Source organism: Rhinopithecus bieti, unplaced genomic scaffold (genome assembly GCF_001698545.2).
Source record: "Rhinopithecus bieti isolate Rb0 unplaced genomic scaffold, ASM169854v2 scaffold_1103, whole genome shotgun sequence".
Taxonomy (NCBI): domain Eukaryota; kingdom Metazoa; phylum Chordata; class Mammalia; order Primates; family Cercopithecidae; genus Rhinopithecus; species Rhinopithecus bieti.
Genome location: NW_016803302.1, coordinates 456968 through 478908, shown reverse-complemented (window position 1 = coordinate 478908; position 21941 = coordinate 456968). Strand labels below are relative to the sequence as shown.

General features: G+C 41.4%; 1 protein-coding gene across 2 annotated transcripts in view; it reads left to right on the top strand.

The window, feature by feature from the left end:
• The first annotated feature begins 4837 nt into the window (after positions 1–4837).
• XPOT (exportin for tRNA) overlaps positions 4838–21941 on the top strand; it is a 43226-nt gene continuing 26122 nt past the window's right edge. The window contains exons 1-9 of one of the 2 annotated variants that reach the window (XM_017872595.1): positions 4838–5270; positions 10144–10277; positions 15006–15088; positions 16780–16836; positions 18134–18203; positions 18961–19179; positions 20127–20311; positions 20412–20580; positions 21292–21528. In XM_017872595.1, coding sequence (XP_017728084.1) covers positions 10218–10277; positions 15006–15088; positions 16780–16836; positions 18134–18203; positions 18961–19179; positions 20127–20311; positions 20412–20580; positions 21292–21528 — 1080 coding nt within the window. In that variant the 5' untranslated portion in view covers positions 4838–5270; positions 10144–10217. Of the gene's footprint in view, positions 5271–8354; positions 8394–10143; positions 10278–15005; positions 15089–16779; positions 16837–18133; positions 18204–18960; positions 19180–20126; positions 20312–20411; positions 20581–21291; positions 21529–21941 lie in introns of those variants that run through there. The other variant, XM_017872605.1, reaches the window with a different exon arrangement.

Sequence of the window (21941 nt, the reverse complement as noted above, 5' to 3'; positions counted from 1 at the left end):
TTACTAAAAATACAAAATTGGCCAGGTGTGGTGGCACATCCCTGTAGTCCCAGCTACTCGGGAGGTTGAGGCAGGAGAATTGCTTGAACCTGGGAGGCAGAGGTTGCGATGAGCCGAGATGGTGCCATTGCCCTCCAGCCTGGGCAACAAGAGCAAAATTCTGTCTCAAACAAACAAACAAAAACTGTGTTTGGTACACATGCTCAAAAATGTTGGCAATTAATACATAAAAGTATTGTCATATGCAAGCATACATGCTTTATGTTAAAATTGAAACTACCATTACAAAATTATAACCAAGACAGTGAAAGAGATCTGATCTAACCAACTCCATTTTGCTTCTAAACTCCAAGCTGTCCTTGTTCATTCCTGGGCATAGGCTGAACTAACTTTGGGAGGAACTTAGAGTTTATAGCTTAAAACAAAGACAATAACAGCCTTTGTAGGACTAACAAATTAGCCATAAGATTAGAAATTATTGTTTAGGAGTCATGGGGCTGGAGGCTACAAGATTCTGATCCTCCCCAAATTGTTCCTAGGGATAACATCGCTATTGTAAAACCTAGGATCAGTGCTTGAGATATTTTGCAGACCCCTGTACTTGATAGATCAGCTGGCACCACCCAGATCAATAAACTGGGTGATCTGATTTGTGGCCGTCACCCAGGAACTGACTCAGTGTGCAGGAGGACAGCTTCAACTCAAAGTTCAAATAATATGATTTCATCTCTGATCCAACCAATCAACACTCTTGATTCACTGACATTCCCTCACCCATCAAATCATCCTTAAACACTCTGATCCCTGGATGCTCAGGGAGACTGATTTGAATAATAATAAAACTCAGTCTCCCATACGAGGAGCTCTATGTGAATTACTCTTTCTCTATTGAGATTCCCCTCTCTTGATAAATTGGCTCTGTCTAGGCAGCAGGAAACCTGTTGGGCGGTTACAAAAGGAGCCTTTTGGGCAGTTACAAAATGATAGTGTTATTTGTCAACACGTTGATGAGTAGCATTTTCATCTGAGATGAGAAACTGCCCATCCCTTCATGGATGGAGGAGTCAGAATATGGAATGGTCAAATGTAATACCTCTCTCAGGTCCTCTTCGGTTGAATTCCACCAAGTGCTTCTTCATTTGTTCTTTTTGTTGTTGTTGTTGTTGAGATAAAGTCTCACTCTGTTGCCTAAGCTGGAGTACAGTGGTGCGATCTCAGCCCACTGCAACCTCCACCTCCTGGTTCAAGCAATTCTCCTGCCTCGGCCTCCCGAGTAGCTGGGACTACAGGCATGTGCCACCATGCCCAGCTAATTTTTGTATTTTTAGTAGAGGCAAGGTTTCACTATGTTGGCCAAGCTGGTCTTGAACTCCTGACCTCCTGAACTGCCCACCTCAGCCTCCCAAAGTGCTGGGATTACAGGTGTGCATCACAGCACCCAGCCTTTTTTTTTTTTTTTTTTGAGACAGAGTCTCACTCTGTTGCCCAAGTTGGAGTGCAGTGGTGCGATCTCAGCTCACTGCAACCTCCCAGGTTCAAGCAATTATCCTGCCTCAGCTTCCCAAGTAACTGGGACTACAGGCATGCACCACCATGCCACCATGCCCAGCTAATTTTTTTTGTATTTTTAGTAGAGACATGGTTTTACTATGTTGGCCAGGCTGGTCTCGATCTCTTGACCTCGTGATTCACCTGCCTCAGCCTCCCAAAGTGCCGGGATTACAGGCATGAGCCACCGCGCCCGGCCTCTTTATTTGTTCTGAAATAATATGAGGTTACAAAATTGAAAGAGATTTCTACAATTCTAGGTATTTCAACTACCATATATGAAAGAGCTAATGTTAGTAGATAAACTGTAGATAAACTGAAGATAGGCTTTGTATGACATTCAACATAAGAAGTAACCACAAAATGAATTTACAAACAAAACAGCAAGTAAAGCTATAATACAATATATACAGCTATAATACAATAGATTGAATTGCCATATTCTTTAGGATGAGGCCTGGAATACGCTGAACATACAGACTGCAGAGGCACTCAGCCCAAGATTAGTATTGAGCCTTCATACTCGATAGTTGACCATCACAGCTAATATAAGAATTCATGCAATGATTCAGTTATTGAGTTGTAACTAGCAGGCTGGCACTGTGCTAGACTCGGCAGATACACTGAAATAGGTAGGGCAGAAATCCTAGCCTGATAATTTTTTTCTTAGAAAGGAACATTTAATAGCAACTTGTGAATAGAAGCCATGTCTGTGTCTCTAGCAACAGTGAAACAAGATGGTGGATCCCCTCGCCATTAACCCCCATATGGAAAGGGTATATGTAATTCAGAAGGGATGTGTATTAGTCTGTTCTCACACTGCTATAAAGGACTGCCTGGGACTGGGTAATTATAAACGAAAGAGATTTAATTGACTCACAGTACCTCAGGGCTAAGGAGGCCTCAGGAAACTTACAATCGTGGCAGAAGGGGAAGCAAACATGTCCTTCTTCACATGGTGGCAGGAGAGAGAAGAATGAGTGCCCAGCAAAGGGAGAAGTCCCCTATAAAACCATCAGATTTCATGAAAACTCACTATCACGAGAACAGGATGGGGGAAACCACCCCCATGATTCAATTATCTCCACCTGATCCCTCCCACAACATGAGGGGATTATGGGAATTACAATTCAAGATGAGATTTGGGTGGAGACACAGCCAAACCACATCAGGATGTGAAGACAACTGAAGCACAATAACATCAAGGCTATTTTGACCTAAAGGCAGGATTTACAGTATGTGCTCTCACACAACTTGAAATCTTAAGAGGACTTCCGGGAACGGGGTTAATCAGAAGCCAACATGGCAGATTAGTACCAAAGATGGAGTTACTTTAGCTTCCAGATTCCACCCATCAATCCAGCTCTTACAGTCGCACCCGCCCTCCTATTTGGAGATGGTCCCTGAGCTTTTAGGGAGGGTGGTTTCATATGATATAGCTTTAGCAGCAGCACCCTAGCAGTGGAAAACAGATTGGGCCCAGAGAAATTCCAAATGAGGGAGATTCACAGGCTTTGTTGAATTATCTCTCATCTTGAGAATACCATGACTTTGGTTTTCTCAGAAGTAGAACAAGAGATACCTAGCATTAATAATTTGAATAGTAGAAACATAATGCATTCAAGGATTACAATCAAAAGAAAATTTGTATGACAGAACAACAACAAAGAACCTATTTCGTTAGGAAGCCAACTGAAAGCAGTGTGAAGAAAATTAAGGCCTGACACAGGGACTCACACCCGTAATTCCAACACTTTGGGAGGCTGAAGTGGGAGGTTCATTTGAGCCTCGGAGTTAGAGATCAGACTGGGCAACACAGCAAGTCCCCATCTCTACAAAAACAAAACTAGCCAGGTATGGTGGCGTGCACCTGTAGTCCCAGCTCCTTGGGCAGCTGAGGCAGGAGGATTGCTTGAGACCAGGAGGTCAAGGCTGCAGTGAGCTATGACCGCTGTACTCCAGACTGGGTAACAGAGCGAGACCCTTTCTCAAAAAAAAAAATCAAAACCCAGTTCTCCTTTAGCTACATCTTGTAGCCACTAGCCTGACATTTTAAACACATAAATTAGAAACATGATGCAAGAGTGATTCAAGGTATTTTATATAGGAAATGCCTGGTGTAGTGTCTTGTCCAGCTATATAAATGTAGCTGTGAAACTTTTACATTAGTTTTATTCTACGCTCTTACCATCCCTCCCTCTCCAAATTTTGTTTGTAGTCTGGGGTAGCAACCTTGTCTGTATTTCGTACATACTGAATAATCAACAATGAAATGTAAATATTGAGCACATTGTGTGTCAAACACATGTATTAACTCAAACCTCACAGAAACCCTTTGAGGTCGGTACTATTATAATCCCCGTTTTACACACTAGTAAACTGAAGCACGGGTAGACTGAAGTAAAGTGCCTGCGGTCAACTAGTAAGGAGGCGGCGTCGCAGTCAAGTCGAGGCAGCCTAAGCCTATGCTGTCTCTATGTTGCATTAATAAATTAATAAATCTGTGACCAAATAAATGAAGTGACATTTAGTGGCATCGAAAGAACCCGTGAGTAGGACTTCCTAAGAATGCTCTCCTTCTTTTGATGGACAAAATTTTAGTCTGTTTAAGATAAATTTTGGGCCGGACACGGTGGCTCACGCCTGTAATCCCAGTACTTTGGGAGGCCAAGGCAGTCGATCACTTGATGTCAGGAGTTCGAGACCAGCGTGACCAACATGGTGAAACCCCCGTCTCTAAGAAAAATACAAAAATTAGCCGGAGGTGGTGGAGCGCACCTGTCATCCCAGCTACTCAGGAGGCTGATGCAGGAGAACTGCTTGAACCCCGGAGGCGGAGGTTGCAGTGAGCCAAGATCTCGCCATTGCACCCCAACCTGGGCGACAGAGCGAGAATCCGTCTCAAAGAATAACTAAATAAATAAATACATAAATTTTGAAAAACTGTCAGCACTCATCCGTAAATCTTTACACTGCTGGACTCGGGACACTTGGGGCCGTAGACAAGCAATTAAACTGAGTCACACGTGGTTAGAACCACGTCATCTTGATTCGTGAATCCGTACTCTTAATTACTAGAAGCCTGTGTGGAACGCACGGGGCGAACCTGACGCTTGAGCTCTGACACCAGACAGGCACAGCCGGGAATTCAGGAGCTGGGTAGGGACTCCTGTGCCGGACGCCTCATCCCGGCATGCATCTCAAGCCCCGGCGACCACGCCTTCCGGCGAGCGCCAGGGAGCGCGTGTGCACCTCGCCGCCCGGAAGCGCCGCCCGCTCGCTGCATGCTGGGAGTTGTAGGCCTCCAGCCCCAGCCCGCGGGCTGCCGCCCGCACTCTCCATGAGACTGCTGGCGCCGGCGCCCGCCCGCGCGGCACCGACGCGGGGAGCGCGCTTCGCGCTGACTCAGCGGCGGCGGCGGCGGCGGCGTTAGCCGGCCCTCGCGCTCTTTCCCTTCCTGGGGCGCCGACCCCGCCCGCTTGCTTGCTTGCTTGCCTGCCTGCCCGGCGCCACGCAAGAGAAGGTGCCAGGGGACGCGGAGCGGCTAGAGGCGCGCGGTCCCTGCCAGCTGCGTCTCTGGCGTTGGCCCTGCGGCCGTGGCGGAGGACTACGGCGACAAGGACGAGGGCCGCTCTTCGAGCTCTCTGCGTGCCGCGCCGCTCCGCTCCGCTGGCTGACCATCTGGAGTGCAGACTGGGAGGCGGGATGGAGTGATAGGGAAGGTGACTCGGGGATCGGGGGCGGCGGGACCGGGCCGGATTTGGTCCGCGTGAGGCTTCGAGGAAGTTGGCCGGGGCGGACCGGCCCGGGGGAGTCCCGACGCCCGGGAGGGTGCAGGCTTGGGACCCTCCATGGCGGTGCACCTCCAGGCTGGGCGGACCGGGTGGGGGTGGGTACGATCCGGGGCCGCCGCCGAGGAGCGCGTCCCGAGTGCGTGGCCGCCCGTTGCCTGATGTTTCATCACCCGAATTGCCACGAGGCTTCCTTTAGGGGAGGGATCGGGGGAGGGATGGGAGCAAGGCTAGCCGAGGAGGGTCGGCATCGCCTGTAGTTCCCAAGCCCGTTAGTCATCGTTGTAGCCTTATCAACTGTGGACACCCCTAACTTGATTCTTTCCCCACTCCTGGACAAAAAGGAGGAAAAGTGTTATTTCTGTGCAGTAATTGGCCAGCACGGACGCTCCATTTCTTCTCAAATCTTCCTCATTATCCTGCAGGACTAGAGAAGCATGAGGTTTTCCTGTAACCAGAAAACGAGTACTTTTGAAAGTGCTAATTAGTTGTGGCGGGCGGGGTTGGGGAGAGTTAAGTTTCATTAAACCGACTTGTCAGCGTGGTGTTAAAAGGCTGGAAAGATTCAGTCGTAGTCTTTGAAACAGTCTTCAGTAGGTGTAGAGGAATTTTTCCAAATTGTTTGATTCTTAATGGCTGTCCAGGAAAAGTTAAGGCTTAATATTTTAAGTATGTTGCTCGCCTTCCCCCCAGAACCTTTGCACGATACATAATTGTTTACCGTATTGAAACAAAGTTTTTGGGTTTGTTTTTTTTTTTTTTTTTTTGAGACGGAGTCTCGTTCTGTCACCCAGGCTGCAGTGCAGTGATGCCATCTCGGCTTACTGCAACCTGTGCCTTCCAGGTTCAAGTGATTCTACTGCCTCAGCCTCCCGAGTAGCTCTGTTACAGGCGCGCGCTGCCACACCTGGCTACTTTTTGTATTTTTCGTGGAGACGGTGTTTCGCCGTGTTAGCCAGGATGGTCTCGATCTCCTGACCTCGTGATCCACCCGCCTCGGCTTCCCAAAAGTGCTGGGATTACAGGCGTGAACCACCGTGCCCAGCCTTCCACTGCATATTGATCGTCCAAGTGCCTTCTCTGTGGGGGATTCTTTTTGTAGTGACAACTGTAACTAGTTTGTTTCCTTGGGTTTATTGGCTGTTTTCCTTGGGGCCACTTGATTTTTCTCCGATAGCTTCAGAGTGACTTGACCAAGCTTAAGCTTTTTTTTTTTTTTTTTTTTTGACACGGTGTCTCACTCTGTCGCCCAGGCTGGAGTGCAATGGTACGATCTCCGCTCACTGCAACTCCGCCTACCAGGTTAAAGCGATTCTTCTGCCTCAGCCTCCCGAATAGCTGGGCTTACAGTCATGTGCCACCACACCCGGCTAATTTTTGAATTTTTAGTAGAGCCAGGGTTTCTCCATGCTGGTCAGGTTGGTCCAACTCCATACACCTCAGGTGATCCCTCCCCCGCTTGGCCTTCCTAAGTGCTGGGATTACAGGTATGAGCCACCCTGCCCGGCCAGCATTTTTTTTTAAAAGCCATAGCAAATTCAAGGAAGCTTTTATTGGACTTCTCAATCTGGGATTCTTAGAAACTCCGAAATTGTTTTTTCCCTCTGTGTGCATTTTTCAGGGGAATGGACATCAGATTTTCTTAACATTTAGGGGGAGCAAAGGGAACCAGTGCCTTTCTTTGTGTTTTCTATCTTTTAAAATGCTGATCTACTAGTATAAGAACGCCCCAAGTAGTTTCCATCCCCCATGTTCCTGCCTCTGATTATAAACAACCTATTGAGGGCTCACTATGTGCCAGCCATGCTCTGCATACCTTATCTCTTTGAAGCCTTTACAACTTTATGAGGCAGATGGTCTTTTTCCCATGTCATAGAAAGGGTTCTCTTAGGTTTTGTAAGTTTTCCAAGTGGCCCCAATTAAAAAAATGACAAGATGGGGATATACCCAGGTCTTTGAAATCCAAAACCTATGCTCTACTACGTCCTAGGGACATAGTGATGGATAGTGAAGACCTTGCCCTTTAAGATTATGAGAGATGGCTGAGTAGCTCACACCTGTAATCCCAGCACTTTGGGAGGCCGAGGCAGGCAGATCACCTGAGGTTAGGGGTTCGAGAGCAGCCTGGGCAACATGGCGAAACCCCATCTCTACTAAAAACTACAAAAATTAGTGAGGTGTGGTGGCTCACCCTTGTAATCCCAGCTATTCGGGAGGCTGAGGCAGAAGAATCACTTGAACCTGGGAGCCAGAGGCTGCAGTGAGCCGAGATTGTGCCACTACACTCCACCCTGGGTGACAGAGTGAGACTGTCTCAAAAAAAAAAAAAAAAAAAAAGATTAGTGAGAGAAAACTAGTAAGCTGGCAGTGACAACATAGCAGTGCTTAGGATGGGGCATGTAATCCAATTTGGGAGAGTTGGACAATAGGGGTCAAATAAGTGTTCTTGAAAGAGATGGCTTCTATGTTGAATTTCAAAGAACAGCAGGGGTTAACCTACTAACAAGAAGAAAGAGCAGTGTGCAAAGATGAAAGGTAGAATACCATTGGAGAACTGCCATGTGGTTCACTAGCACTGGCCTTGCTGACCTGTGGTGCAGAATAGTGAGGAGTCATTTAGAAGTGTTTGGATCATAATCTGAAGGCAGCAGGGAGTTACACTGCCTTGAAGTCTGCAAGTATGATATGAACCATAAGAGAAAGGGCTGAGCTGTCTTCAAAGCTCTCAGTCCATATCCTGAGTTATTTGATTCAGGCAGGCTCAGAGGAATACAGAAAAGCATGTTGTAGGTATCCTGTAACCTGGATCTGAGCCTGGCTTTGCTATTCCCTTAAAAGGCTTTTCTCCCCTACCCCCAACCCAATTAGTCTTTTGGCGTCTTTGGTTATGATAATTGAAACGAAAAACCCCACAGCCTTTTTTTGTTTTCTTTGAGATAGTCTCTCTGTCGCCCAGGCTGGAGTGCAGTGGCATGATCTCAGCTCACTGCAACCTCCACCTCCTGGGTTCAAGCCATTCTCCTGCCTCAACCTCCCAAGTAACTGGGATTACAGGTATGTGCCACCATGCTCCGCTAATTTTTTTGTATTTTTAGTAGAGAGGGGATTTTACTATGTTGGCCAGGCTGGTCTTGAACTCCTGACCTCAAGTGATCCACCTGCCTCGGCCTCCCAAAGTGCTGGGATTACAGGCATGAGCCACCATGCCTGGCCCCCCACAGCCTTTAATGGAAGTAGTAAGACTCGGTCTCCCTACCTTATAGGTCTTGAGAAAATAAATAATATTTTCACATCATTTAGAGTTTGTTCCATGTTTGCTCAAATGAATATACATTCTATCAAAAACTAGGATGCCTTTTGCGGCTTATTATTTGAGAATGTTAGAATCTATATTGTGAAGAAGTAGATTACTTCTCAGAGATTAAAAAAAAAATCTGGCGCGACGGGTGGCTTCAAGCCTGATAATCCCAGCACTTGGGAGCCGAGACGGCGGATCATGAGGTCAGAGGGAGAGCGAGACCTCCTGGCTAACCACGTGGAAACCCCGTCTCTACTAAAAAAAATACAAAAACTAGCCGGGTGAGGTGGCGAGACGCCTGTAGTCCCAGCTACTCGGGAGGCTGAGGCAGGAGAATTGCGTGAACCCTGAGGGCGGAGCTTTGCTATGTGCTGAGATCTCTGCCTCATGCTATCTCTCTAGCCCCGGCGACAGAGTGAGACTCCGTCTCAAAAAAAAAAAAAAGAAAAAAAATCTTTAAATAAGAGTAGTCAGTGTTAAGTCATGTGACTTTTTTTTTTTTTTTTTTTTTTTTTTTTTGAGATGGAATCTCAGTCTTAACTCTCCAGGCTGGAGTGCAGTGGCGCAGGGTTGGCTCACTACAACCTCTGCCTCCTGGGTTCAAGCGATTCTTGTGCCTCAGACACTCGAGGAGCTGGAATTACAGGTGTGTGCCACCATGCCTGGCTGATTTTTGTCTTTTTAGTAGAGACAGGGTTTCACCGTGTTGGTCAGGCTAGCTTGAACTCCTGACCTTAAGTGATCTGCCCACCTCGGCCTCCCAAAGTTTGGGATTACAGGTGTGAGCCACTGTGCGTGGCTGGTTTGTGGGTTTTTGTATCTACTATTGAAAAATTTTTTTTGAAATTTCTAGAATTGGCTGGCAAAAGCAGAGATCTGTAAAATGCAAAACTAAGTCCATTGCTCAAAAGCTGAATGACTGGTTTTTCATTATCCTGTTCCTTTTGTTAGACTTCTGTTGTAGTATTTAGTAAACACTCCAAAGGATATTGAACTCTGAGGTCAGCCATTCTAATGTTTTAAAGAAGGTTTGTGATACTGGTATCTGTAAGTAGACAGATTATTATAATTACTGTAATAAAATAGGTTTTGTCATTTTTATACTTAACTGCACTTGCACAATTGCATTTTTAAGTACTAGAGATAAGTAAAACACTGCATAAATTAGGTGCATCTACTATTTAAAGTAGAAAATGATTACTTTCTATACCTTATTAAGAAGATCCTGAAGACTAAGAAAGCTTGATGACCTTAATGGCATACTTTAAGATTTTAGAAATTACACATTAATGGAGTAGTTAGCAGAGCCCATTTTTCTGAGAATTAGGCTCTAACTTTTAATTGTAATTTAGATAAGTTCCAAAAGAAGTTATTTAAACATTTAAGCTAAGAAGTTATTTAAACATTTAAGCTTCTTTGCATGATTTTATCCATTTACATTATTCGGGATAAGCATCTATTTGTTTATCAAGTAATGTTTTCTTTCAACTTTGTTTTTTGTGGCAGATGTTTATAAATTCTTCTGTGGGATCAGAGGGCACGCCTATTGTAACCAGAAAACTCCAAGTATAGCAGCAAGGATGGATGAACAGGCTCTATTAGGGCTAAATCCAAATGCTGATTCAGACTTTAGACAAAGGGTAAGTTACTCTGCTGAATCATTTTTTAAACCGTGTCACCACAGATTGGGATTAGGGGACTTGAATAAAAATGTACCTGGCAAAGGTCTACTTTGGGTAGAAATGAACAGAAACAAAAAAATTTGAGATATTTGAATATATTTTGAATATAGAAACAGTGAGTGTTGTGATTTATTTTCTGTTTACCTGGCCAAGCAAAAGTATTAAAATCAAATATGATTCAAGGCGGATCTTTATGCAACATCAGTCATTATTTCTAATTATTTAAAAGTTGTAATGCAAAGGATTCATTTGAGAGACTTTCCATAGAAGCAGACATGTGTATTTTATTTTCTCATTGCTTGGCTTGATCTATACAAGCTGTTTTAACACTTACCTTAATGATTTTTTTTTTTTTTTAATTTTTTTGTAGAGATAGGGTTTTACCATCTTGCCCAGGCTGAACTCCTGAGCTCAAGCGATCTGTCCACCTCAGCCTCCTAAAATTCTGGGATTATAGGCATGAGCCACCCTGCCCGGCCACATTAATGATATTTAACATTCTTGTTATTTGGTCTAGGCACACATAAATAAGCAGTTATGATAGGTTATGTCTTCAGTAAAATGATTACATGGCAAGAATCCATTATAAAGGGCTGGGATAGTTGGATAAATGTAAACAGTTTAATGTAGCCTACAACTATAATCATGACTATAGCTGAATGATAGAAGAATATAAAGAGTAAGCCTATAATTAATTTTGTTAAAGACGTGGGCATTCTGAAGTATAAGGTAAGTGGAAAGGGAAGAAGCATTTTCTTTTTACTTTTCATAGCAAAGAATACTTTGTATAAATGAGCTAAATGAGGTTAACAATCTCACTAAATATAGCATTTTTTATTCTTACTTTAAGAAAAAAATCTTTTAAAGCAGTAAAAAAAAACCCCAACTAGTTTATAATATAGTACCATGTGCATGTCTCTGCTACTAAATAAGTAGCCCTTCAGATACAGGAAAATAATAGGAATTGAGATTTAAGTATCTGGCTAATTACAAGAAAACTATCAAATAAGTTAGGACATCAGAAGACATTTAAAATCCATGTCTTCTCTGTGTAAACAAATCTTTCTTGCCATAGGGTTTTATGCTACCTACTTTCAAACATAGTTGAAGCATCATGGATCTTTACCTTTAGTCTAGCTTGCTATTGCATGCTTGTAATTAAAAGCCTTTGACTGTATGTTTAGTTATTAAATGGACTTTACTGTTATTTTTATGTGCCTCTTGAAATCTTTCATTTCTTAAGTTCCAGCATCCAGTTTTTTAAAATGTACCATGATTTCTTTTCAGAAAATTAAAACCAATGCATTATTAGTGGTTTTAATACAGAAGTTCTGCTTTTGTCAATAAAATGGGTTCTGTCACAGACACGTTTTAAGCATTCAGGTCCAGGCATAATTCGGTATCCATTTAGCCAATCTGAATAACAATTTATTAGGATGAAAGGGAAGAAATCTTAAGGAAAGTGAATTTTGACAGCCCTTTTGTTGCAGTTCGGGAGTAGTGGAAACTTAATTCAGTTTGGTGGTGAGAAGAATGACTGTCTGCCAACCCCAGTTGCTCACTTGTCTATCTGTAATTCTCTGTTTTTCACATGGGCAATAAAAGTTGAACTGACTCTTGCACATAGAGTCAATAAACCATTAGAAAAAAGGTATGGGGTAGAACTAGGTGGTGAAAGCTTGGACTTGCTTGTCAGTGTCGTAGAATTTTGTTTTTTTAATTGTTAGTAATGCATAGATTCAGAATACAGAGGCTTTGTTTAAAAACTAAAAACTTCCAGGTTATCTCTCCTCTCCTTCCACTGCCCTTTTTTTTTTGAGATAGAGTTTCGCTCTGTTGCCCAGCCTGGAGTGGAATGGCGCCATCTCAGCTCACAGCAACCTCCAACTCCCAGGTTCAAGAGATTCTCCTGCCTCAGCTGGGATTAGAGTAGCTAGGATTAGAAGCGCACACCACCACGCCCGGCTGATTTCTGTATTTTTAGTAGAGACAGGGTTTCACCATGTTGGTCAGGCTGGTCTCAAACTCCTGAACTCGTGATCTCCCCACCTCAGCCTCCCAAAGTGCTGGGATTACAGGCGTGACCCACCGTGCCCGGCCTCCCACTTTTTAAAAAATAAAACACTCGTCTTTGGCTTAAAACCTATTATTATTTAAAGAAAATGGTATGTCATGACATTGCTAGCAGCTGAAACCACCTCTCCCCTCTTTTGTAAGTGAAATATTAGGTGGTAGTGCAACATACATGATTAACTTCTACCTTGTCCCCTGGCCTCTGAGATATTCCTAAAGGAAACCCTGTGTTTCATGGACTGCTGTTAGAAACAACTAAGCCAGTAATATCTTTTATAGCTGCCTGTGCTCTTATAGTCTTAACTTCTAAAGAGAGACATTATTTACTCTGGGCTGTTTTCCAGTACCAACAACCAACTCTCTGATTCTGTGGACACCAACTGGTTGTCCTACAAATCAATTCAGCTCTGACACTAGCAGGATTAGCATCACATCCCACAAGTTATGGGCTCAGTCTTACAAACCGCCCCCACTTAAGACACCAGTCGAGTCCAGAACCTGTCATATTTCTAATGATGGAGTAGCCCACAGAACTTAGAAAAACAGTTGACTGACTTGTACTGATTTATTATGAAGGATACACCTCATGAGCAGCCACATGGAAGTGATGCATAGGGCAAAGTATAGGGGAAGGGGCACAGAGCTTTTGTGTCCTCTGTAGGAACACCAACCTCTCAGCATCTCGATGTGTTTGCCAACCTGGAAGTTCAGGAGTTTTTATAGAGTTGAATCTTCAGTCCCCTCTCCCCTTCCCAGGGATTGGTAGTTAGGGCTTAAATTTCCAACACTCTAATCAATTGATCTTTCTGGTAACCAGCCCTCTCCTCAGGCTGTCTAGGTTTCCCACACCAAGTTACCTCATTAACATAAGCTCTGTTGACCTCGAAGTCTCTAGCGATCCTTCCACCTTAGCCTCCCAAGTAGTTGGGACTGTAGGTGCACGTCACCACTCCTGGCTAATTTTTAAATTTTTTGTAGAGACAGGGTCCCACTATGTTGCCCAGGCTGGTCTTGAACTGCTGGCCTCAAGTGATCCTCCCACTTTGGCCTCCCAGAGTGTTGGGATTATAGGTGTGAACTGCTGTGCCTGGCACAAAGGGGCTCATTATAAATTACAAAAGATAGTCCTGTTGCTCGGGAAATCCCAAGAGTTTTAAGAGCTCTAAGCCAGCAACTGGCTGCAAAGCCCAAATGTATTTTTTTGTTATACCACATATTTAATATTATATTTGGTGATCTTCACCTAATCACCTTCATTTACCTGGTGTTCTGTCAGTGGGAGCAGCCATTAAGACCATGTATGAAAACCCATTCCCTCATTCATACAGTTACATAGTATAGGAAACTATCACCTAAGTATAAGTACAGTGGCTTTGATCTGTAACCCAAAGAAAAAAATAACTTTACATCTTGATGACCCAGTGTGTGTGTATATATTTATATGTACATATACACATAAATAACTAAAACAAGTTACAGAAAGTAATATTCTTGCTAGGGTACAGTATAGAATATCTAACATTCTCTATTTCATTTTTAAAAATTGTTCAGGACCCATAAACTGATTTCATAACTAGTGGGAGACACCACTGTTTTAAAAATATTTACCAATTGAAATTAGGTTTCTCTAAGGCTTATGTTTCTTTTACCTCATGTCAGGTTTTGTATCAGTACATAATTGGTGTCAAATCATGTAGCAGTGTTTCCAGTTGATGTGCAATTTTCTTGTCTGTTGGAGATACTTTTCACAAGATGTTCACTACTATTTGTCCATTGCCATGTGTGAAACCTGCATCTGGTGCAACATGCTGATGGGAAGAGTGCCTGAAGTAACTCCCATTTTCCCAACAGTTTGGTAGAGAGCATATGGACTTTGTGCTGCATCCATTCTAGAGTACTCTTACTCCTTGTTGGCACTGTTACTTGCAATTACAAGGCCCTGAATTCATAAACTTAGAGATAAGAAACTTCCTCAAGCTTTGACCTTTTCAGTTACTTAATATTTTTCAAAATTCGTATCATGCATTTGTACTCTAATTTTGTACTCTAGTTTTAATTTGTACTCTAATTTTAATCTCTTTAGGAAACTTACATGGTATAATTAAAGACTTGAAATACTCTCCTTTTCTGTAACAGTAGATCAGATAAGGTACACAGTATGTTTTATCTTTTATAATCACCGCTTTAATAGCAGATGTGCTATTAAATAGGAAAAGTGCCCTTTATATGCCATTTTATAATTGCATATTATAATATGATCACACCCTTAACTCATCCTCTGCAATTTCTCAGTAGTATGGCAGTTGACAAAGCACTTGCTCTCATTCTTCATAATAACCCAGTGAAGTCTGCGGGGCATTTTTGTGTTGTTGCTGCTGTAAAAAAACAGGTTTGATTATCTAACTGATGGAATTTATATTTATTTAACCTATTTTTAGGAATGACCCCTAAGTTGCATATGTTTGGAAGCCTGTATTTAATGTTTTAGCTGTTTTTCTATTAAGTTTGCTGACTTGTTACAAGTTTGCAACTCTCAGAATATTTTGTTTAGTATTAGCAGGGCATTGAGATTGTTTATTCTAAAATGCATTTTTTTGTTTTGCAATCTTACAGGCCCTGGCCTATTTTGAGCAGTTAAAGATTTCCCCAGATGCCTGGCAGGTGTGTGCAGAAGCTCTAGCCCAGAGGACATATAGGTAATTAAAACAAAATTTGCATGACAATTTAAATTTCTATGGGCATGACAGGACTGTTAAATTTACCTGTATTTGGAAAGTGTTTCATAAAAACATTTTATGACTTTTTTTTTTTTTTTTTGCAAAGTCATTAACATATAGTCATTCCATGTAGAAATGAGAAAAGCAGTAAACCAACAGTTTGGCCATTTCAGAATTAACTTTTCAGTAAAACCATCCTTTGCCATATATTGTGTACCTGTCACCAGATCCCAGCTGGAATAAAGTGCAGAAAAAACTTCCTTATCTTATGATTGAGAGTGATAACTGCTTTTCTAAAACATTGGTAAAGAAAGTTATTGTAAATGACATATATCTTAATTTTATTATTATTATTTTTTTTCTTGAGATGGAGTCTCACTCTGTTGCCCAGGCTGGAGTGCAGTGGCGCGATCTAGGCTCACTGCAAGGTCCGCCTCCTGGGTTCACGCCATTCTCCTGCCTCAGCCTCCTGAGTAGCTGGGACTACAGGTGCCCACTACTATGCCTGGCTAATTTTTTTGTAATTTTTTTTTTAGTAGAGACGGGGTTTCACCATGTTAGCCAGGATGGTCTCGATCTCCTGACCTCGTGATCTGCCCGTCTTGGCCTCCCAAAGTGCTGGGATTACAGGCGTGAGCCACCGCGCCTGGCCTATATCTTACTTTTTAATTTTAACTTAAGGTATATAATCATTCAGTGACCAAACTTTTGATATTGGACCACAGTCTTTATCTTTGTATACTGACTAGCATTTACTTTATTTGTAGGTTGGTCACACCTATAACCCATCCTCTACAATTTCAAGCGTGGGTCTCTGTACAATGATTGACGATCCATAGATTTTTAAGATATTTGTCCCTGCCTCTCGAGTTTTCTGGTTATGTAGGCCATGTCAAATATATACAGATGTTTTCCTTCTGCAGTGTGGCTTTCTATGAAATCTTTCTAAAGCATTCAACTAACTTTTTACAGAAATAGGAACTCTTTTATACTCACTTCATTGGCAGATTGTTGGTCTCTAAAGGATCTTTGTCAGTGTTTATAGCTGGCTTACTGCAACTCTGTCACTCCCCTAGAAAGACAGTTGGAAGTGGGTAATTAGTGTGTTAACTTTTGCCCCCATCTTATAAGCAAGGGTACCATATTTGTAATTTAGTTTACTATATGAAACTTTGAAGCTGGACTGACAGTCCATGTGGCCCTGCTTGTTTTGGATTTGGCTACAGTAGAACTACTGGGGTTTAATTTTAAGCAGGACTTGGATGACCATCTCTACTTTCACTCAGACTCTGGCTGTTCTACCATTTGTCATTTTACACCTAACCTGTTACTGTAAAATGAAGGGGTTGTTCCAGGAATCTTAATATCTGGAATTTAGGGGGATGGTTTGCTGTTTACAAAGCAGTGTATTCAAGGTGCATCTTAATATTTTGGTAATTTTTTGCTTGTCAGAGATAACGGAAATTTTAAATATTGTATAATATTTAAAGTTCTCATAGCTTTTTAAGTAAATGGATTTTAACGTCATAAAATGAGACCAGTAAGTATGAAACAAGCCAAAGGTCTAGTTTGAGAAACTTTTCTGCTGTGTTACTCATTACTATTTTGCCTTCGATTTCTTTCCCTCAGTTCATATTCTGCTTATCTCATTTTCTTTTTTTCCTTTTCAGTGATGATCATGTGAAGTTTTTCTGCTTTCAAGTACTGGAACATCAAGTTAAATACAAGTAAGGCTTTTCTCACTGTTTTGACTCTGAGATTTGCAGGGAGAGGTCATTTTTTTAATTTAATGTTTTTCTTCCTTAAGGAAACCATAATACAGGTTATAAATTGACAGTGTATATGTTATATCCAGGTCATAGATATGTTTTGATGTATCCCAGAGTGTTTCAAAAGTGCTGAGTTGGCCAGGCGCGGTGGCTGTCACCTGTAATCCCGGCACTTTGGGAGGCTGAGGCCGGTGGATCACTTGAGGTCAGGAGTTTGAGACTAACCAGCCTGGCCAACATGGTGAAATTCCATCTCTATGAAAAATACAAAAATTAGCCAGATGTGGTGGCATGCACCTGTAATCCCAGCTACTCGAGACTGAGGCACGAGAATTGCTTGAACCCGGGAGGTGGAGGTTGCCGTGAGCCAGGATCACACCACTGCACTCCAGACTGGGTGACAGCAAGCCTCCATCTCAAAAATTAAAAAAGTGCTGAGTTTGTTGGTTACATATAAAAATCCAAGGCTGGGCGCAGTGGCTCATGCCTATGATCTCAGCACTTTGGGAGGCCAAGGCAAGAGGATCGTTTGAACTTCAGGAGTTTGACACCAGCCTGGGCAACATAGTGAGACCTCATCTCTACAAAAAATTTTTTTAAAAAATTAGCCAGGCGTGGCTGCCTGCTTCTGTATTCCCAGCTACTGGGGAAGCTGAGGCCAAGAGGTTGGGGCTCCAGTGAGCCATGATAGTGCCACTGCACTTCAGCCTGGGCAACACAGCAACAGCTTGTCTCAAAAAAAAAAAAAAAATGAAAATCCAGACATTTCACAGAAAAATGTAGATTTCCAGCTTTTCTGGAAAAGTCAGAATATCTGGTAACACCAGGCCTGTTTTTCTACACGACAGCTGTCTCTTAGAGTTAAGTGACTGCATGGGCACTTGTGTTCAGAATCTCTGACTTACTAATTAATCCAAATAACAAATCAGTACTGAGAGGATTCCTAGTTCAACCTGTTGGTTTATTCTGTAGATCACAGACCACAAAACATATTTTCTTTCGAAAAATTGTGTAGCTGTCATTCGTTTCAACATGAATAGAATCACAAATTAAAGATTGACATTGATATCCTACCTGCCACTCTCGTCCTTATCTGTAAAGCAGTGATGAGTGGCATTATCAGTTTATGTTAGGAAACTTTTTAGATAATTGAGAGCTATACAAATTTTCTCTTTTAAATATTTGAGGCTGTTATTTTTCACAACTATAGATACCAAATATAGCCATTATTCTTTTTCTTCTCTATTTTGAACAGATACTCAGAACTAACCACTGTTCAACAACAACTAATTAGGGAGACGCTCATATCATGGCTGCAAGCTCAGGTAAAATCGTAATTTCATTCAGTACCTCAAATTACTAGATATTTAAACTTGTTTTTCCAAGAGTTTAGAACTTTACCTCAAAGATTTTGATCAGTGTTCCTCCATTTGATTTTGTAGCTTTTTTAAAAGGTGCTGGTTTTAAAGATCATGGAAGTGGGAGTTTAGCAATAATTTAATATTATATCAATGACTGAAATGGTCATAGCTTCCATGACACATTGTGGAAACTTTGGTTTTAAAATGTAGTTGTTTTTAACTACTTGACAAACTCTGCTTTCTGTTTGGCTCTTAAAGATGAGCCCTCCTGGACAGCCTCTCCACAAGAGCCCTTTATAAAGGGCCAGTTGAGTTCTTTTCAGTTAATTTTAGCTAATCTTAACATGTAAAGCAGTTGTGTAGCTAGAGTTTTTATTTTCCTTAAAGAGCAAGTAGATAGAAGAAAAACAATTTTTTTTCTTAGAAGAAATGATAGGAACTATTAAAACTCTGCACATGAAACTTTTCTGTCAAAGTGTAAGAATGAGGAATAACCATTACAGCCTTTAATGGTTCATTTAATTGTTCTTCATCTGTCCAATCACTTAAATACTTTTGATTATTTTGATAATCATAATTATCGAAATAATTTTGAAGAATATTTGTTGCATAGTTTATCTGGGCCATGTTGACATTTGATGAAGCTTTGCCTTTTAATAAGACAACATGTTTCTGGGTCTTTTCAATTTACATTTAATTTTATGGACTGTTTTTCTGTCAGATGCTGAATCCCCAACCAGAGAAGACCTTTATACGAAATAAAGCCGCCCAAGTCTTCGCCTTGCTTTTTGTTACAGAGTATCTCACTAAGTGGCCCAAGTTTTTTTTTGACATTCTCTCAGTAGTGGACCTAAATCCAAGGGGAGTAGATCTGTACCTGCGAATCCTCATGGCTATTGATTCAGAGTTGGTGGATCGTGATGTGGTGCATACATCAGAGGCAAGTAACCATGGATTTTTTATATTTAATGTTAAGTTTTGTAGGAGATAATGGGCACATACTAAAAGGAGCAGAAAGGTTTCTTGAGGTAAACTTTCTTAAGTTATATAATTATAAATTTACCTAATGTTTTGGATTGTATTTTATGAAGGAACTCAAACTTGGTTATTTTTTTTCCAGAGGTATATTGAAATTAAAGTATTATGTTAATTTTTTTTTTTGAGACGGAGTCTTTCTCTGTTGCCCAGGCTGGAGTGCAGTGGTGCAGTCTTGGCTAACTGCAACCTCCGCCTCCCGGGTTCAAGCGATTCTCCCACCTCAGCCTCCCAAGTAGCTGGGATTATAGGCACATGCCACCACACCTGGCTAATTTTTGTATTTTTTGTAGAGCTGGGGTGTCGCCAGGCTGGGCTCAAACTCCTAACCTCAGGTGATCCGCCCGCCTTGCCCTCCCAAAGTGCTGGGATTACAGGCATGAGCCACTGCGCCCAGCCTGAATTTTTTTTAACTAGGCAAATACCATAGCGACATACACAAGTTGATTTTCTTTTATGAATCTGTTGAGAAAGGTAGTCTCTATTTAATACTGCTGTATAGTCCCTGAGCAAGGAAGAAGCATTGCTTAGGAGTTGTCAATGTTGCTGCTTCTGTATTCTTCATCACATAGTATAAGTACTTTGTTACTGTATTGAGAAATACCTTAAAATATGCTTAAGATTTCTAAGCAATGCTTATTTATAGTTTGTATTTACTAAGAAATTGACACTGAGGAGTAGAACAGAAAGAGGAAATACAAAGAATCACAGGATATGAGCTTAGAGCTGGTAAATAGGAAATACTGGTAGGGAATGTGTTAACAAGCCTGAACGTTTACTCTGTGCAAGTATATTCAGCTATCAAACATTATTTTGTAAGGTAATGTGTGCATTTGGCGTTTTGTATTTTAGGAGGCTCGTAGGAATACTCTCATAAAAGATACCATGAGGGAACAGTGCATTCCAAATCTGGTGGAATCATGGTACCAAATATTACAAAATTATCAGTATACTAATTCTGAAGTGACATGTCAGTGCCTTGAAGTAGTTGGGGCTTATGTCTCTTGGATAGACTTATCCCTTATAGCCAATGATAGGTAAGTATGCCTATTATTTTTATAGCATAAACTTGTAAAATACAGTATCTAAAACTCATGACTTTGGAAATGTTACAACAATTTTATTTTCCCATTCCAGGTTTATAAATATGCTGCTAGGTCATATGTCAATAGAAGTTCTACGGGAAGAAGCATGTGACTGTTTATTTGAAGTTGTAAATAAAGGAATGGACCCTGTTGATAAAATGAAACTAGTAGAATCTTTGTGTCAAGTATTACAGTCTGCTGGGTTTTTCAGCATTGACCAGGTGGGTAAATTTATATAAAAACTTGTATGTAAAGTTGTTAGAACAAACTGGGATAGGTACTAAGTTAAATATAATGTTAGCTTTTTTTTTCTTCTAAATGTTATAAACTCTCCTTGAGATTATAATATAAACCACTGCATCTAGCCAAAATGTTGTCAGTAGCATTCTCCTTAGAAAATAGGTTATACCAGTTCTTAAACTTGAAAGCCTGCAATTGCACATTTCGCACAAACTCAGGAGATACTGACACAACTTGTTCATAGTGGAATTGAGATTTTTTGTTTTGTTTTGTTGTTTGAGATGGAGTCTCGCTCTGTTGCCCAGGCTGGAGTGCAGTGGCAGTCTTGGCTCACTGCAACCTCCACCTGCCGGGTTCAAGTGATTCTCCTGTCTCACCCTCCCGAGTAGCTGGGATTACAGGCACACGCCACTACACCCGGCCAATTTTTTACTTTTTTGGTAGAGACGGGGTTTCACCATGTTGGCCAGGCTTGTCTTGAACTCTTGACCTCAGGTGATCCACCCACCTTGGCCTTCCAGAGTACTGGGATTACAGGCATAAGCCACCATGCCCAGCCTGGAATTGTTAAATATATAATGTCACTTTAAAATTGAATCCTGTAATTAGCACTTGATTCATACTAAAGTTCAGTTTTTCCTCTTAGCTTGGGCACGCAGTTTTAAACAGAAATGTGTCTTGATTGCTTATAGGAAGAAGATGTTGACTTCCTGGCCAGATTTTCTAAGCTGGTAAACGGAATGGGACAGTCATTAATAGTTAGTTGGAGTAAATTAATTAAGAATGGGGATATTAAGAATGCTCAAGAGGCACTACAAGCTATTGAAACAAAAGTGGCACTGATGTTGCAGCTACTAATTCATGAGGATGACGATATTTCTTCTAATATTATTGGATTTTGTTATGATTATCTTCATATTTTGAAACAGGTAAGTTTTTGTTTTATTCTTTTTGCTCAGTACATAATAATACAAAGGAGCCATGGAGAAGTGGAAAATATGGAAAATTAAAAATGAGAAAATACCCATAATTCTACTACCTAAAAGATACTTACTGTTAAATACTAATGTATTTCCATCTTAAAAAAAAAAAGAATTGGCCAGGAAATAGTTTCAGGTTCTAAATTCAGTAGACTAACCAGCTTCAGAGGTAGTTATAGGTTTAGGTTATTTTTTTATTTTGAACCTGTCTTTGTGAATACTGTTGAAATTTTCATAAGCATGGTCTGTTATTTTAATTTACATGTACATCATTCATTTCTCATGAACTATTTATTTATTTATTTATTTATTTATTTTTGAGACAGAGTTTTGCTGTTGTTGCCCAGGCTGGAGTGCAATGG